Source organism: Sphaeramia orbicularis, chromosome 6, assembly GCF_902148855.1.
Source record: "Sphaeramia orbicularis chromosome 6, fSphaOr1.1, whole genome shotgun sequence".
NCBI lineage: Eukaryota > Metazoa > Chordata > Actinopteri > Kurtiformes > Apogonidae > Sphaeramia > Sphaeramia orbicularis.
In genome coordinates, this window is record NC_043962.1 from 52,745,536 (window position 1) to 52,762,842 (window position 17,307).

A 17,307-nucleotide genomic window follows, 5' to 3' on the forward strand; every position below is an offset into this window, starting at 1 on the left:
GAGCCTTTTTGTCCAGTACAATAACCGTAACTAGTCCTGCCTTCATGTGCTATAGGAATTATGGTAAACACTATTTACGAACTTGAAAATTGGACATGAACACCCCCTCACATTATATTTTCCACTGTAGAACCGGGAAGAAAATTTGACACATGAGCTGAGATGAAAATAACCTTTGAACTTACAGCAGAGAGCAACAAAAGATTAATTGCAAATGAAAAACAATGCTTTTATTAATGCTGCTGTTAGCTGATGATTTTGCACATTTATAGCATACACAATTTGCAAAAAAAAAAAAATCTGTAGCAGATTAAATTAACATGTCCAAAGCTATTTTACTCAACTAGCACGTCACAATAAATTGTGTGTCAGCCATTTTTCAATTTACCACGACAACGAAAGCACTTGAACACAATGCACTCTTAATTTTGAATTCACAAGTGGAAAGGATCATCTTCCTGATAGCACATGAAGGCAGCATAAGAAATATTTCATTAGAAACCTTGACTCAAATGGTACCCTTGTAGAAACACTGCATGTCCTTCCTGGTCTATGTGCGTAGTTACAAGAATAAGACACATGTAGACACACTCTAATGCATCCACTTAACAGAAAAAACAAACCCTCTGCTTCCTCCTCCTCCTTTTTCTCTTTCCCTAAAACACACAGTTGCTGAGGTAATGGTCCTCAGAGATTGGCAGCCATCCTCCCTTGAGCTCCTCCTGCATTATTGAAAGGCCAGTTCATTCATGTCAACAGGAACTTCCTGCCTGCCTGAGCGTCTGTAAGGGATACACAGAAGGACCAGTCCGTCCGCTCACTCAGTAATCGGAGAATGCCAAGGCCCGGCTAAGAGGAGCCGCCACATCCGCTGTGCCGGACGCTCTGAGTCGGGTGTACACAGGTTGCGTAACCCACCGGGACCTGACACCGATGGCTGCAACAATGAAGTGTTTGAAATATTCTCTGCTGTGATTAGTGATCAGGAAGCTGCAGAAAGGAGGGCTGAGTTCACAAGGCTTTTCATTGAGTTTGTGAATGAATCGTTGGTGGTTTACCACTCATTGAGTGTGAAGAGGGATTACACGTTTTCAGCAGCAGAATAGATGGTGCAACCCAATCTAACACTTTAAATCCACACCTAACGTGAACAATAAACTCAATACGTTTCTATTGGACCGTCCCATTTGTACTACTTTGTATTGCTTTGGACTTCAATGACTGTATCTGTAACTGGTTTTAGCTACTTAAATGGTAAATGGACTGAACTGATATAACAGATTTTCTACACCTTCATGGTGCCCAAAGCACTTTACAGTGCCTCACACACACACACACACACACACACACACACACACACACACACACGCACACGCACACGCACACACACTAGTAGGCGGCTGCTGCCATGCAAGGTGCTGCCAGACCCTACTGGGAGCAATGTAGGGTTCAGTGTCTTGCCCAAGGACACTTCGACATGTGGACAGTCAGAGCCAGGATTCGAACCGCCGAGCCTTTGGTCATTGGACGACCTGCATTACCAACTGAGCCACTGCCACCTGGTCACTAGTGACCCATTTTAGGGTTAGAGTTACATTGGAGCCATAAGTTCAGACTGTGTTTCAGTCACCTACTGAATACAGAAATTACAAGATGCTCCCTTTCAAAGGAAGTCTATTAACATTGGACTCACTGTTCTGTTTAACACTAACCCTAAATCTCAAATCCTCCACACAACAGGCAGCACATGATTTGGCTCATGCTCTACTCAGGACATACCTGCATGTGACAAAATGACTCGGAGATCACCCCACATACCCAAGCAAACTGATATTTATCCATTTCCCTGTATAATCAAACTTGGTATAAATGAGTTCAAATGAGCTCCACCAGTATCAGCTACCACAGTATCTATAAAAATGTATCAGTCAGAGGAACCAAACTAGGACTTTTATTGAAAATGTAAACACTTCTGTGCTTGTACTGGACTTGCAGTTATTTTCATACTGCTATATTTACACTTTTACTTAAGGATATCTTTTTACCACTGGTTATGTGTAACTGTGAGGATGATTCTTCATGCAGCCCACATATACATGACAAAAATAGCCCACAACTCGTCATGTGAATGGAGCTCAGGGAACATTCATGTTGATGCAAGAACACACTGTTTGTTGACTCAGAGCTTATTGAGGTGGCAGTCATCACATCCTGACAGGGGTGAGCATCAATATATGGATCCCAGCTCCAGAAATGTGATCCCTGTCATCACCCTGCACTCATACATGACACGCAGTTTGTCCTCATTCAGAGACTTCTTCATTTTGCTTCCGTTATGGCTGCTGCTTCTCCTCCTTTGGCCTCTTCCCCTCCAGCGTCCAGCCCACCCTCAAAGGATGTCATGAGACACAGAGGGGAAGCCAAATTTGACCACGGTGCTTCACATGACCGCTCAACAAACACTGCCATTCACCAACGAGTAAATCATCACTAAAGTATGTTTCAGGGTGCATGTGCACAACATGTACTACTCTCTCGTGCGCTTTTTCTCCACAAAGCAGGATATTATTACTCTAGTGAAGACTTCTTTTGGGGGCTGTAATTATGCAATTATGTGACTGAAACCCTATTTGCACACGATTAGTATTACCTAGTGACCTAATTTGCAATAATTGTGGACATCATCTGTGATCTGTAATCTTAATCCTGTGCAAAATCTGTGTGCTGCAAATTACCTACCCTGTTTCAATAAACAGAGAGGTCACTTAATAATATTACATTCACATCTCTGTGGACTTGCAAGATTTTTTGTTTCCTCAGTGCATGTATTCCTGATCAAAGAATACGGAGGCTGTACTGCGGATGATAAATTGTAGTTATAAAGTATTTTTGGGTGTAGATTCAGGAGGCTCATGTTGCAATAGAATATGGATATTCACTGAAAGAGTAGACTGAAATCCTTCATCTGAAAAGGTCATGAGACAGATGGGATGCATGACAGGATACAGTAAGGAACTTTTTTCTATCTGTAAACACATATTTGTATTTCCTTTGATATCAGAACCAAGGAATAATCTCAGTAAATTTGAGTAAAAAAATAAAAAGGTAAAAAAAAAAAATTGCACTGCATGAAATACAGACAAGAGAGGTCAATTTCCAAATCATCAGAGGTCTTTAAGTTTTCCTGAGTGAATAGGGCAGGGTTGCTGTAACGAAACACATCAACAAAACCAGTGACAAATGTATGGGATGTGTTATAATGGAGAACAGCTCAGTTCACCACTTCTGGTTTTTCAATCCTCACACTCTTCTTCAGTCGGGAACTGTTCATTTTATGACCTGAACTGAGGCCGATATTTTGCTGTATTCAGAACTACCAGACTCACACAGAGTAAACCGTCATTTGAATCTGGAATAACATAGTAACAGTGACTCAATGAAACAGGCTACAGAGATGCTTTTTGTCAGCGAGTCTGGTCACTTAAAGAACCTTCAGGGCTTCAGCTCCCTGTGAAAAATTATTGTATGACAGCAAGAAAAAGTGGTGAAAATATTATTATTCCCATTCAAGTATGAATGGCTTTTAAGCTAACCTGTTTAAGAGTCCCTTGCTGTTCAGGGCTGTCTTATAGTTGTTTGTCCGGACATCCCTGAACTAATCGTGTCACACACATCACACCTGGACATTCAGAGGCAAATCATCCTGGCTTCTTCATCCCTTCATCTTCTTCTTTTTGACTTTTTAGATCATGAAGTTACACTTTAAGTATCAGATATAAGATGATGTGCCCGGCCCCATGAAGTTCTCATGTTTACCCCCCCTTTACGGTACCCCAGGATTAGAGTATTAGCATACATGTAAACTGGCTCAGTGTCATTAAAGACACAGAAAATGTCTGAAACTTCAGAAAGTTCACAAAGGTGTATCATATGTCTAGTAGCTGAATGACATTGTGCTCTTGCCATTTTTTTTCCACTGTGAAGACATAGAATATCAACAGTTCACATAAATCATTAAAAAGGTCTTAGTCAGTCAGTATCCAAGGGGTGTTTATTGATTGACAGTTTCATCTTATGCATACATCAAAAAGGCAATCCAAAAAACACACCACTAACTATTGCCAAGGACTACACTGCAATAACTTCAAGAAAGAAAGCCTTGCTTCATGTAAAAATGACAAAAACTGCTATCTTTAAATACACTTTGATCAAGTTGTAGGAAAAGACTGTGGACATTGTGAGTCATTTTCTAATATCTTCTCAGATATTTTCTGAATTTAATGTTTTATGCAAAGAATGCGCTTTATTCCTCTTGGTGGTTCTTCCAGGTTCAACTGGCGAATAACAGCTTACAATGACAATGTGCTTTATTCACCATTTATAAATGACTGAATCAATTAAATATTAATTAATATCACATCTTTACAGCAGTTTTCAATTTTAATTCTTGTGATTTTAGGTGTAGATTATAGTTAGGATATAAGACTTTCATTTTTCTCACTGATGATTAAAAACCAAAGAGTTGTCAAAGAATGTATTTCTGTGCATGTAATCCTGATGGACGTACTGGGTGTCATCCAAAACAGAGAACAACCAGACACAACACAAGAGGAAACTAATGTCTTTAAATCCAGTCTATGGCACAAAGTGCTTTAAAAGCTGACATTCTTGTTCCTCATGGGCTACCATAAAACTTTATTTACTTGCCCTCCGAGCTGGGGGTCACATGTTTGGCCCTTTAAAGCTGAACAGTCCTCATTTGAAGTAGTCCACTTGTGGAATTCCCAGCGGACCTTTCATGTTGTAAAAATTCCTGTGTATCCTGGTAAACACTGGAGAGTTTGACTTCATCCTCTGAGGAAGTTCATAAGGTCAGCGTGGACAGAGAGCAGGGGGGTGGGCATCTCACACACACCTGATAAGCAGCAGATTATCAGCTCTTTCCTCAGGGAAGGCTTCAGTGACCTTTGAACCTTTCAAGTGACCACACAGAAACAAAAAGTTGATGCTTGATAGTGAGGCAAAAGTATGACTCATGTTCTGCTTCACAAAATCTCAAATCCATATTAAATAATTTATTTTATGTAAGTGTAAAGCACATAAATGTTAAATTTCACCTCTGTAAATAGCTACCACCACCCATTAGTACTGTCATCAATATCTGGGGCAAGACCCTTTACATGACAGTGGACAACTGTCCTTTAAGGCTTCCTGTGGCCTTTAAATACCCCTGCCATAAATCACATTAAAGAGCCTTGTTCAGGACCTTGTCCACACTCAGGCCCTATTCAAATCCCTTAATCAGCCAAGTGACTATTTTTGGTAATTTCCGCACACATATGGAAACAGTGAAACATTTAGAAACAGTTTGTCTAAATTACTAGTAAATAAAAATATACAAATAAATATATACATTCATAAAGCAGACAAATTATGTTATGTGTTGCAACAAGATGACTGCAACAAAAAAGACAACTAAAATGAAAGGAAAATGCATTCCTATTTCAATATGACTGATGAGGGAATGTGGACAAATACAGTACATCCCAGGATGTGCCAAAGAAAAGGCATTTTGTCGCCCTCCATCCATATCGAGCACTCTAAAAAGTACAAAATTCACCTGTGAGATGTAATGCAGTAGGAGTACAAAGTCAAATAAAATAGAAATGTACAAGTACAAGTACCTCACCTTCGTACTGAGTACTCTCCCCCAGTGACTCACAGTCCCTCTGTTTTTAGTCCAGTATGAGGAAACAAATCATTGTCTTTATACCAGAGGTACAATATTTTCCATGCTGCTTTCAGTAACCTATTTCAACCCCTCTCTCAGCTCTTGAAGAATGATCTAAGACTGCTTAAGTCAAATGTCTGACTCAATATGACATCACCGGCAAGCGGAAGCAGAGGCTTGTGCAGGACTAAAATACCGATGCTGTGAAAAGAGGCATGAGTTCCAAGATTTGTCTGTGCTCAGGGAGATGATGCACCAAGCTTTGTGCTTTAAATGTTGGTGTTGCTTTAAAAATATGAGATAATTATTGACATCAGCCCAGCTGGAGCTTTATTATGGCTAATAATTTATTCAACCCGTCATCAAGTCCATTTTAATGCAAACAAGACGGGGGAAAAAAAATTGTGTGAGATTTCATTGGTTTAACAGGTGAGTATTTTATTGAATTTGTGAATTTGGCAGCAATGCCTTTGTCAGAATGAGACTGTTCTGCCAAATGACAATGAGAGAATGAAATTAAATAATATTCCAAATGTGTGATACCTCCATTTTACATTTCCTTTGTCTTGATACTTCTGTATCTTAACTTCTAGCAGATATCTTTTTAGATTACACCTTTACAACCCTGTCCCATCTGGTGTAAAATTATCTTTGAAACCAACAAACATCACATGTGGAAATGATGACATTGATCACAGGATCAGAAAATCACCTTTCTGTCTCTGTTAACCAAATGTACCATTTTTTTCTGAAATGTTGTCTCATGGGGCACAACTGGGATGAGACTTCACCTTTCTATTTGGGCCAGTGGTTAATGCTGACCTTGATGTTTTCTGTGTTTGCTCTGTGTTTTTTACTCTGTTGTTGTTGTTTTTTATTCTTCTCAAAGAAATCTTCATTATATAAGTACAAAAACAATAGGTGTGGGCCATGTATTTCACACCTAGGCCTTCAGTGGTGTTCTATCTCACTTAATCCACCTTTTAATATTAACACTATATCATCAGTACTATACAGAAAAACACAATATAACAAGGCATCGCATTACAGACTGGTATCTCATGTAGTGAGAGTGAATGCCATTACTAAAGCATAAAATCCAATGAATGCAATTCAGCAGGTCTCCTTTCACTACAGCTACAGCTTTTTAATTTAAAGAATCATCAATATTTCCTTATTAAAATTACAAAAACATGCAAATGTTTTGGTGTATACTCACCAAAACTGATGCTTATTTTTGAGTGCGTCTGTGACCAAATCAATTTCCTCTCCTCTATCATCCATTGTGTATTGGGAAAACAGCTATAAATGTAAACCAATATATTTGATCTCTGCCAGACCCCCCCCCCCCCCCCCACACACACACACACACACACACACAGACTGAACAACCATCACCCCCCCGTCTAATGGACAGTGAAATACTCACAACGCATGCACCTTGTTTCTCTTAACCTCACCTTGTATATATCCTTTATTGCCTGTATATATCCTTATTTATTGTACATAGCAGTCATCTGTAGTACAGAGTTAGCTTTTTGTATATTTCAGTTGTTTTTGTGTGATATTTTATACAGTCCTTTTTTGCCCTAATTATTTGTGCTGCTAAACAGAGCAGAGGTGCTAAATGAATTTTCATTGTTCTTGTGACAGCGACAATAAAATCTATTCTATTTTAGTTTATGCAAGTTGCTAAAGATGTGGTTTGCTAGCTGACTTTGCTCTAACTAGTATGCTCTATGACCATCCAAACATTAGATGTGAAATGGGCAATGCTATTGTACACCTGCTAAATTGCCCCCACATGGCTGACATGAAATCTAATTGGTTAAAGCAACAGGTTTATTCCATTTATTTGAAGCCCTGTTGATTCTAAAGGACTCAAGGCAAATTTCTTTACCAACACATTGCAACACATGATGGCTGAAATATGACTGGACAAACACTCTAATGTCCATATATGCTACTGGAAGCAGTGCCACCAGGAGAAATGCGAAAGAAAAAGAGAGATGAAGAAAATAGTACAGGAATAATTTAATACATCTTTATGGAACAAATATGAAAATGTAGGCCAGGGATTCTGATTCTTTAGGCCAGCAGAGGAGGACTTGCTGGGCCTAGTGCAAATGCAAACATATAGATTTATGGAAAAAAAACAAAAAACTTTAAAATAAAATGACAAATAAATATCTGATGCTGCCATTAGTGAAAAAAACATCGGATATTAGTCACGATCAGAAAAATGTTGTGTATCCCTTGTTCTCACAGGACAGCAATGCTCCAAACATATGAAAATCCCAGTATATGATGCCTTACTCTGTATTAAAGCGTACCTGTACTGGTCATGCATATGTCATTAATTGTGCATTGTGTATTACTTATAAGCAAAAGAGGCACAAATTCAGTAAATAATCGCTGTAAATGTACCATACTGGACCTTTTTATTACGTGAATTACATGCGTGAGCAGAACCTATGGGGAGCAGCCATTGCTGGCCGTAAGTGACGTACCTGTTGTTGATTCCAGGTGATGAGCACAAGTAAACAAACAGTAGTCAGTGAGCAGATTAAGTGGAAAGCATACATTCACGCTTGTTGTTTGTGCTGCCGTAAGCTTTGCACTCCGCCATTGTCCTAGAGACACAACCCAGCACTGGCCAATAATGTGTCATCTTAGACTGCTGTCTGCTGCTTGAAGTCAGTGACCAGTCCATCGCAGCCCAGCTAATCAGACAAAACAATGAGGTTTCATAACTACCGATGCTGGAACAGCCCATGAAGGAGGCAACATGTCTCTGACCATGTCTGACTAACAGGGCAGTGACTTAGTACTCGCACATACTTGACAACGGGCAATGATGTAAGTTACCTGATGGAAATGCTAATATTATACGTGATCTTTTGTGATTCTTAGCGATTAAATTCACTACAGGTACCCTTTAAACTAACAGTGGTTTATGAATGCATTCAGATGACATGTGCAGCAGTAAAATGGATCCAAAACCATAAGATCTAACAGAAAAACTAATATATTCGTAATACTTGTGTATGTACATGAACTTAGTGGGGTTCTTCCACTGTGGGCTGTCGGTACTTTAAAGAATATAATAAAAAAAATACTTCTAAATACATTTTTCAATGTTATGGTTCCATTCTTATTTGGATTGGACACTTTTATCTAAAGTCCAAAAGAGCTAATCAACTCAATGACAGCGATCCATCTAATTTATACCTCTGGGTGTTAAGTGAACACCTGATTTATCCAGGTGTCAAAGTTCAGTTTACTTCAAACTGTATGTTCTAGCAAGAAAATGTTAACTTGTAGTGCTCCAAACCCGAAAAGTTTCTAACAAATGCATAGATGAAAAGAATGCTGTGATGAGGACAGTGTAGTCCAGTATAATGCAGAGGACAGTTTTTTTCATGTATCTGACACTCAAGTGGTATGGAGCGGACACTTAACAGCAGCAATAGAAACCTGAGCCATATGTGGCTCAAAAAACTCAAACTCATCTATCAGTGTGCTTTTGGTAATACTTCCATTGTGTGTTTTTATTAGTAGTAGCAGAGACAAACCAACCCCTTGGTGAAGCAGAAGTTTACTCAAACAAGAACAAAGACAAAATGTCTGAAAGATGAAAATGGTTTTTGTTGTTTATGGGTGAATGTCTCAGTGCAGGCTTTTAGATCCAGCTTCAGCACAGTCGTGACAGTTTGAGTCAAAGCAGATCCCTCAGTGATGCGTTGGCCACTCGACTCATGACACCATGTGGCTGCAGAATGCAACTGTCTCTCAGGTGTTTCAGGTTATCAGAAGAACCTGGAGATACCTCTGCATGTCTGAACCTCTGGGGAAAACAAGTTGTCTATTTAAGTATATGGAGGCATTTTGGTTTTCTGGGAGCCCCTGAATGGAAACAAATGGATCCATTCACACACAGGATTGAAATAAGATTATATTTAAAGGTTTCTAGAAGATCATGTGCTTACAAGAAGTTGTGTAATGTACTGAAAGAGTTAGAGGCTTCAAGAAGGAGTTAGGAAAGATATGTGGATAGTTGGATAAATGCTAAGTATAAGTGAGAGTTAAAGAATTAATGTGAAAATTCAAGCAAAAAAAAAAAAAAAAAACCTACAAAATTTGTGTTTAGGTATGTTTACAGCACACATATGGACTCATTGTGGTGTTGATATCCATGTGAGGTGAACCAGATCGGACGCAGAGTCTCTGCTGTTCTTCTCACGTGGCTTCTACAATTACATCATGACTCATGAGTAATGCAACGCCTTGACTCCCTTTGCTCTTTTACATGTTAGTTTTCTCTGTTCATGTTTCCTGTACTCTGGCAGGTAGCTGAATGTTACACAACAGGCAGCACTAGCCACACAATCTGATTGGCCAGAGAGCAAGTATACCCATGTACTGTTTTGTGAGCTACTTTGAGCACATAAAAAGTGAAGTGAAATTCAGTCCACTGTCACAGAAGTTTAATTTGATGTTGTAAATATCCAGTGGAAAAAATATACATGCATCTTCAATGAGACTGACCACATGCATCATTCCTGGACACTCTAGTCTGTTTGATTAAAACACATTCACAGTTGGAATATCTCTTCTACCTCTTTGTCTTTCCGCCGTATATGACTGTGTTGTCATGTAATTTTGTTGTCTTTCCTTGCGTCCATACTTCTCCTTTGTTTTTCAGTTGATAAAACAGTGACTTTTACAAACACTGATTTAGTTTGTGTCATATGGTTTCTTTAGCCTAAAAATCATCATCCATCACATGTTGTAGGATGTAAACTGTGTACAGATAGAAATTTTAATTCAACATGTGTTTTCCTTTTTAATCCATGAAGGTCAGACTGAAAAAAGGCAACAACTGTTCATCAGTGCATTAAATATTAGCTTGAACACACAATGTCTCAAAAGGAACATAGTTACTCACTCCAGTGAGAGATCATTACAAGATGGCGTTGGAGGACAAAAAGACATATAACACTTATTTTGCTTATTTTTGCACCAATACACTACTCACATGTTATTAATACACAACAGGAACATGCATTAACACTAAGTGACAATACTCTTATGCAAGTAAAAGTTTTGTTAAAATAATACTGTAATTGCCTCCAGGATGTAGTGGAGAAGAATAAGAGTGTATTCACACCTGGAATGTCCTTTGGTCCGCTTATTTGGTTTGGATCAAATGCAGACTTTATTTTTTTCATCTGGGTCAGATTGCATTCTCATTACACTTTTTGCTAGTGGACCAAAATGTGTAAAGAGACGCACGCATGTGACAATCTGCGCTGGCATTGGACAGAAAAGTCAGGGGTGGGGTGAATCAGAGACGGCCGACGTTGATGAAAACAAACATGGAGGTCCTATGTAATGAGACATCACTCTCCTCACTGCTCCACATCTGTCCACAGCTCATAGCTGCTGCTATTAACTCTGGCTACCTGTGCGGCTCAGCTACTTCCAGTTTTCTTGATTACCCACAATACCACGCAGCTACGGTGGCTCGTCACACACAAAAAGGGGCATGGTTCCTTGGTTTGTTTTGGCTCGAGGCCAGTTATATTCACACCAGAAGTGAACTGGCCCAGAGTCCATTTGGAAATGGACCAAGACCAACTCTTCTAGGTGGTCTTGGGTCTGCTTGTTTGGTTCAAATCAGAGTTTACATGTTTGTATTCACACCTAAAAAAAAGTCTGGACTTTCTGGGGAAACAAAGTCTGGTCTGTATTAAACAGACCAAACTAAGTAGGTCTGAATACATCCAAAAACACTTGTGTTTAACTGATTGTTTGCATCAAAGCCTTGAGAAGGTTGCAAACAGTAGGAAGTTATCTTTTACAGTTTTAGGTGCAGTTTTGAAAACAGGGTCTACATGGTTGAAAACAAAAATATGGGGAGTGGGTAGCCAAGAAGTGGCGGCCAAAAGTTTTGGCAGTAAACAACTGGTGTTTCAGTTCTTCATGCCCCCCCCCCCCCCCCCCCCCCCCACACACACACACACACACACCTACACAACATACAACACACATACACACACTCAAGTAAACTGAACAAAAGTTAGGATCATTTTATAATTTTCAGAAACTTTTATTGCCAAATCAATCACATTTATGTTTACGTTGGCAGAATTGTTCACGTTACGTTACATGTTATGTTACGATAAATAAAAGATAAACCAGGTGACATGCTGACATGTCTGACTGGCTCTGAAATCACAATGAAAGGGATCTGAATATTTCTGCTCTCTGTCACTATTGTTATATTTGTGGTGTGAACTCTGCCACTCAGCTGAGTTACGCCAATTTTAAAAACTACTCTGTAATTACCATTAGACATCTTGGATTTTTTTTTTTTCTGCAAATCAGAACTCAAATATTTTTTAGTGTTTTAGAAAATGCCTGCATCATCTTGAATCTCTTCTCACTAGTTTTGTTAAACATACTTGGCCAGACAGAGCTGTCAGTGAGCCCGTTTACATGCACACTAACACTCCAATCATTATCTGATTTCTGGAGTTTTCAGATTATTTAAGTGATATTTCAGTGTAATCTGATATGGTTTATCGGATAGCAGAAGAGCTAATCAGACATGTTTCTGATTATGAGAACTGGATAAACGTACCTGGATTTCTCCCTAATACTCCAGTGTCGTCATGCATGGATACAGGTTAATGTGATTTATTTCCTTTTACATCATGTGTAAAAACAATTAACATTGTAGAAAACGTAAGTTACATTGTCAAACGTGAGCAGAAGACAATAACAGGAAGTTTGAGTCTACCATCACTATGTACATAAGTACTCCAAAAGACATCCGATAATGGACTGGAGCATCTAAACCAGGGTTTTCAATGATCACATTTCTTAAGTGCATGTAAACGCATCAGATCTGATTATTACATTTTATGGTCATGTAAACAGGCTCAGTGATTCCTCCACAGCAACTTCAAGACAATCAAGACAACTGTACAACCTCTTCTTCATGAGGATTAGGTTTTCCTCTTCATCTTTCTCTGTGCAGTCTTTCATTTCCAAAAACTTTGTGTTTTTGGATGAATATTTCTCCGTGTGGTGTTTGTGATATATTAATTGCGTCTGTTTAAAGCTACTGTTCTGAAACATCATACACTTGCTGCACATCTTTATGACTATTTCACTGAATAGTATTTCCTTAAATGTCTGAAAGACAGTAAACAGAAACCTGTTTTGCAAGTAGCATTGATAAAAGTCTCACGTTACACAAATTGAATTGTCTTCGTAAAGACAAGAAACCCAGTGTAACACAAGCTGGTTTGGGTGTGAAAGCGTCCACCAACCGTCCTCAGCAGTCTCCAGCTCCTACCTAATTATAGTGAATGAGACTTTAACTGCCATCTTAGCAAGCTTTGGAACAATGAATTATATCATATATACTGGAATAAACATGATGGGAAAAAACTATTTAAAGATGGAAACAATGAATCACTGCAAACACAGCTGTAAACATGTCAGGTGAGTCACTTCCTTTATGTGCCCGTAATCACAGTTATTATAAAGTTCTGTTGTTCAAACACCTTCTGTGACCTCCAGGTTGTAACATTTCTCAATGAGGGTGAGTCACGGTGGAGAAGTCACACCCGATAAGCCACGAAAGGAGAACTCATCAACGGGTGTGAGTCACTACTAGTACTCTTATTTAAATTCTAAATTGTCAAAAAGAAGAAACGTGGATCACTGGATCTCTGGATCACAATGTCTCAAACTCTGCAAAACATTACTGTACCAAGGCATATTTACCATATTTCTGCAGAAAAGTTAAATAATGTTAAAAAGATGCAACCTGGGGCATCAATCAAGTTATCCTTGTAGGAGCCAAAAACAAAATTGAGTGCATGGGAATGACGCCGTTTTATAGATACACAGGGTGATAGATAGATAGATAGATAGATAGATAGATAGATAGATAGATAGATAGATAGATAGATAGATAGATAGATAGATAGATAGATAGATAGATAGATAGATAGATAGATAGATAGATAGATAGATAGATAGATAGATAGATAGATAGATAGATAGAGTCCCACACTCTTAATAAAGTGCTTTATTCACAGCACACGTTCACAGTGGCATGAATATATATAGAAAGAGATCGAGAGACAGAGAGAGAGAGAAGTTACTTAATGTACTCTTTTACAATACACTTTACTCTATTAAGTAAATTGTACAAAAAGTAGTTAACATTTACTTAACAAAATTTTGTGGAACCACTTGACAAAACATTGTTCAGTAAATACAACTAATAATTTTTATTTGATTACACTCCAAAAAAAAAAAAAAGCAACTTAACCATTAAGTTTGTTTTAATTAGCTGAGCTTAGTTTGTCTAATTAAAAATTCCTAATGATGTTAAATAGAAAAAAAAAAAAAAAAAATCTGAATTCAACAATTTTATTGAGTTCAACTTCAGTACTGAGAAACATTCCAAAACGTACCGTAAACACTGTCATTTAACAATTTAACAAACATAAAAATGTAATACTACTGTGGCTCCAAATGCAACCTGCTAAACAATGTAGTACTTAAGGTAACTGTTTTTAATACATTTTAGAGGATAAACAAAAGAAATCAGTGAAATTGCTTATTGTCATCTTGGAAATATTAAGTACAACCACAGCAGGGGCATATCTGCTGAGTATTTGTCTTAACCTCAAACACCATGAGTTTGAAACTTAATTTTTGCAGTTAAACAAAGAAGAAGCTCCAGCTGTCAAAACCACAGCTAACTAAACAGTTGAAATCAATCATTCAAAAAACAAATCAACACAGTCTGCAGGTCATACTACAGGCAACTGAACACAAACTGATCAGGAGTTGTTGTATTTATTCCAGCAGTTTGGTTTTTGAGAACCTGCATTTTGTTTGACAGGTGCTTTGGATCAAGTTCCACCAGAATCTTTTGTATGAACTCAAAAGTGTACTTCAGGTCTGATGGATAGCTCAGGTTCAAGTCACAGATGATGCCAAAAAGCACAGGCATTACCAACATCTTGGAGTTCCTGAAGCACTGTCACTCTTTCAACTAACAACAAAATGGCGGAGTTCAAGTTTTAAAAGCTGCGTGGGGTCTCCAAAGTGATTCCAAGAGGACAAACTCTTTTTTTTCTCAAGGGCTGTCCATTGTAGGTAACACAGCTGCATTAACACAACTTAGAATCCCCATGTACGCTTGACTTTTCAGGTTTTCACTTTCAGACAACACAAGAGACTTGATTTAATATAAAAAACATGACTTTTTCAGTAATTTAAATGTAATACTCCTGATTATAGTCAACAGCAGTGACATTTCATTTTTTGTGTGTGTATTAAGCCTCTGAACATCCTCATGGGTTATATCTGATGCCTTCTAAAAGCTGAGAAAGTGCATTTTAACCAGAAAGGTTTAGATGTATCAATAGGATTAGTGGTTAAAAAGTTATCGAACATTTTGGATCAGTAGATACTTTTGGTCGCCAGTAACTCATTAAGTCTTTGATGGATAATGTCTTGTTTTATGCGGATATGATAAATGACAAAATGTCTATTTTACAGTCACAGGTCATCAGACTCCTTTTGTTAACAGGAATAGAGATGTGATGTTCAGTTTTGACTCATTGTGATCACAGTGAAAGCCAAATGTGGAATCAGATATGAGGTGCAACAAAAAAAGAAATGAGACTGTGGCAGCCATGCTCATGACTCAATGCCTATTGACTAACCACTTATTTCATTGTGTTGCGCAACTTCTCGCCAATAGTCTGCTATAATATTGTTCACTTATCTCACTCCATTCTTCTGTTTCAGGCTTTTGTGTGACATAGTGCTGTGACGCCTCGTCATGCAACTTTTGTGAAGCACAGTGATATCAAACGTGGAGCAGAGAATCAATTTGAAATTTCTTGTTAAGTTGGGAAGAGCCCAACAGAGTATCTCAAACTTCTCTGTGAGGCTTACGGAGAAGATGCAATGTCGTGGCCACTAGTCTTCGAGTGGCACAAATGCTTCAAGAGAGGCTGCGAGGAGGTGGACGATGACCCCAAGTCAGGACGGCCTTCCACAATGAAGAGGGAAGAGAACATTGAGAGAGTGAAGCAGCTGGTGCAAAGTGACTGCAGATTGACAGTGAGGATGATGATTGAACAGCTCAGCCTGAAAAGGGAGTCAGTCAGTGCGCACCATCTCGGTGGAGGAGCTGGGGATGCGAAAGGTGAGTGCCAAGATGGTGCCCAAGGTTTTGTCGGATGACCAGAAGGAGAAGTTTGAGACACTCTGTTGAGCTCCTCCCCAACTCAACAAGGAATTTCAAATTCTTTGTTCCATGTTTGTTATCACTGTGCTACACAAAAGTTGCATGACAAGGCCTAACACACTGTCACACAAAAGCCTGAAACAGAAGAATGGAGTGAGATATGTGAACAATATTATAGCAGACTATTGGAGAGAAGTTGAACAACACAATGAAATAAGCAGTTAGCCAATAGGCATTGAGTCATGAACATGGCTGCCACAGTCATTTCTTTTTGTTGCACATCGCATGTTCAGATGTTGCAGAGAAAATAACTACGCAAAGGACCTTGTCTTCTATGTATAAAAATAGCATCTTTGGTCAAGTGCCTCAGTATTGTGATCATAATCAGCCCTGAAACAGAGTTTAATTCATCTAACTTTTCTTATCTTTAAATACCTGCTGCAGAACATCATTTCACTCGTCTGTGTCAAGGCCAAAGACTGAGTAAGTCTGCAGCTGAGCTTTTCCAATATTTCAGATCTTTTCTTAGGTCCTCGTTTTCTGCAGACTCTCCGCCTTGTTCATTGTTGGCCATGAAGTACCAGGTTGACCTCAACCAGTCAGCCTTTGCACTAGACGTGTATTGGTGCACTCGTTTGTACCGAACTGTTTCGGGGCCTTCAATACAATACGGAGGCGTACCGAGCGAAAACACTATGTGAAGAACGCAAACATTCAGGAAGCAGGCTGGACACAAACAGAACCCATGTGCAGGGTTTCCTCTATATACATTCAGCAGCAGCAAATTCTCAGCGCCGCTGCAAAACAAACTAAAACATGACAACAAAGAGTATAACAGTTTGTTATACTCTATATACGTACATACATAGTGATGGTAGACTCAGACTTCCTGTTATTGTCTTCCACTCACGTTTGACCACATGACTTCCGTTCTCTACAATTTGAATTCATTTTATACATGCGCAGATTTAAAACAAAGAAATAAATCAGATTAACCTGTATACATGTGGGGCAGAGTGATCAAGGGGGACTTAACAGGCCGACAATGCCACCTGGATCTTGAGCCCAGGAAATGACTATTAATATTAAAGAAATAAATGTGGTTCTAATAATCCTACTTGCAGATTGTTTTGTAAGGAGCTCAAAGGAAACCACACAAGTTCATTCTGATTAAGGACAGAGACATGTTAAAATTAACCACATAATTTATTCAGATAATTTGAATGCAGTAAATCATAAAAAGTAAAGTACTGGAACTGCAAAATGAGAAAAAGACAAAGGGAGT

At 38.6% G+C, this 17,307-nt stretch overlaps 1 protein-coding gene across 1 annotated transcript; it reads left to right on the forward strand.

Annotated features, from left to right (window-relative positions):
- Nucleotides 1–13,211: 13,211 nt before the first annotated feature.
- Nucleotides 13,212–16,049, forward strand: LOC115420407 (protein GVQW3-like). Its single transcript, XM_030135643.1, is given in 4 exon segments — nt 13,212–13,246; nt 15,629–15,681; nt 15,684–15,934; nt 15,936–16,049. Coding segments are annotated over 4 exon segments (453 nt in total).
- The last annotated feature ends 1,258 nt before the right edge of the window (nt 16,050–17,307 follow it).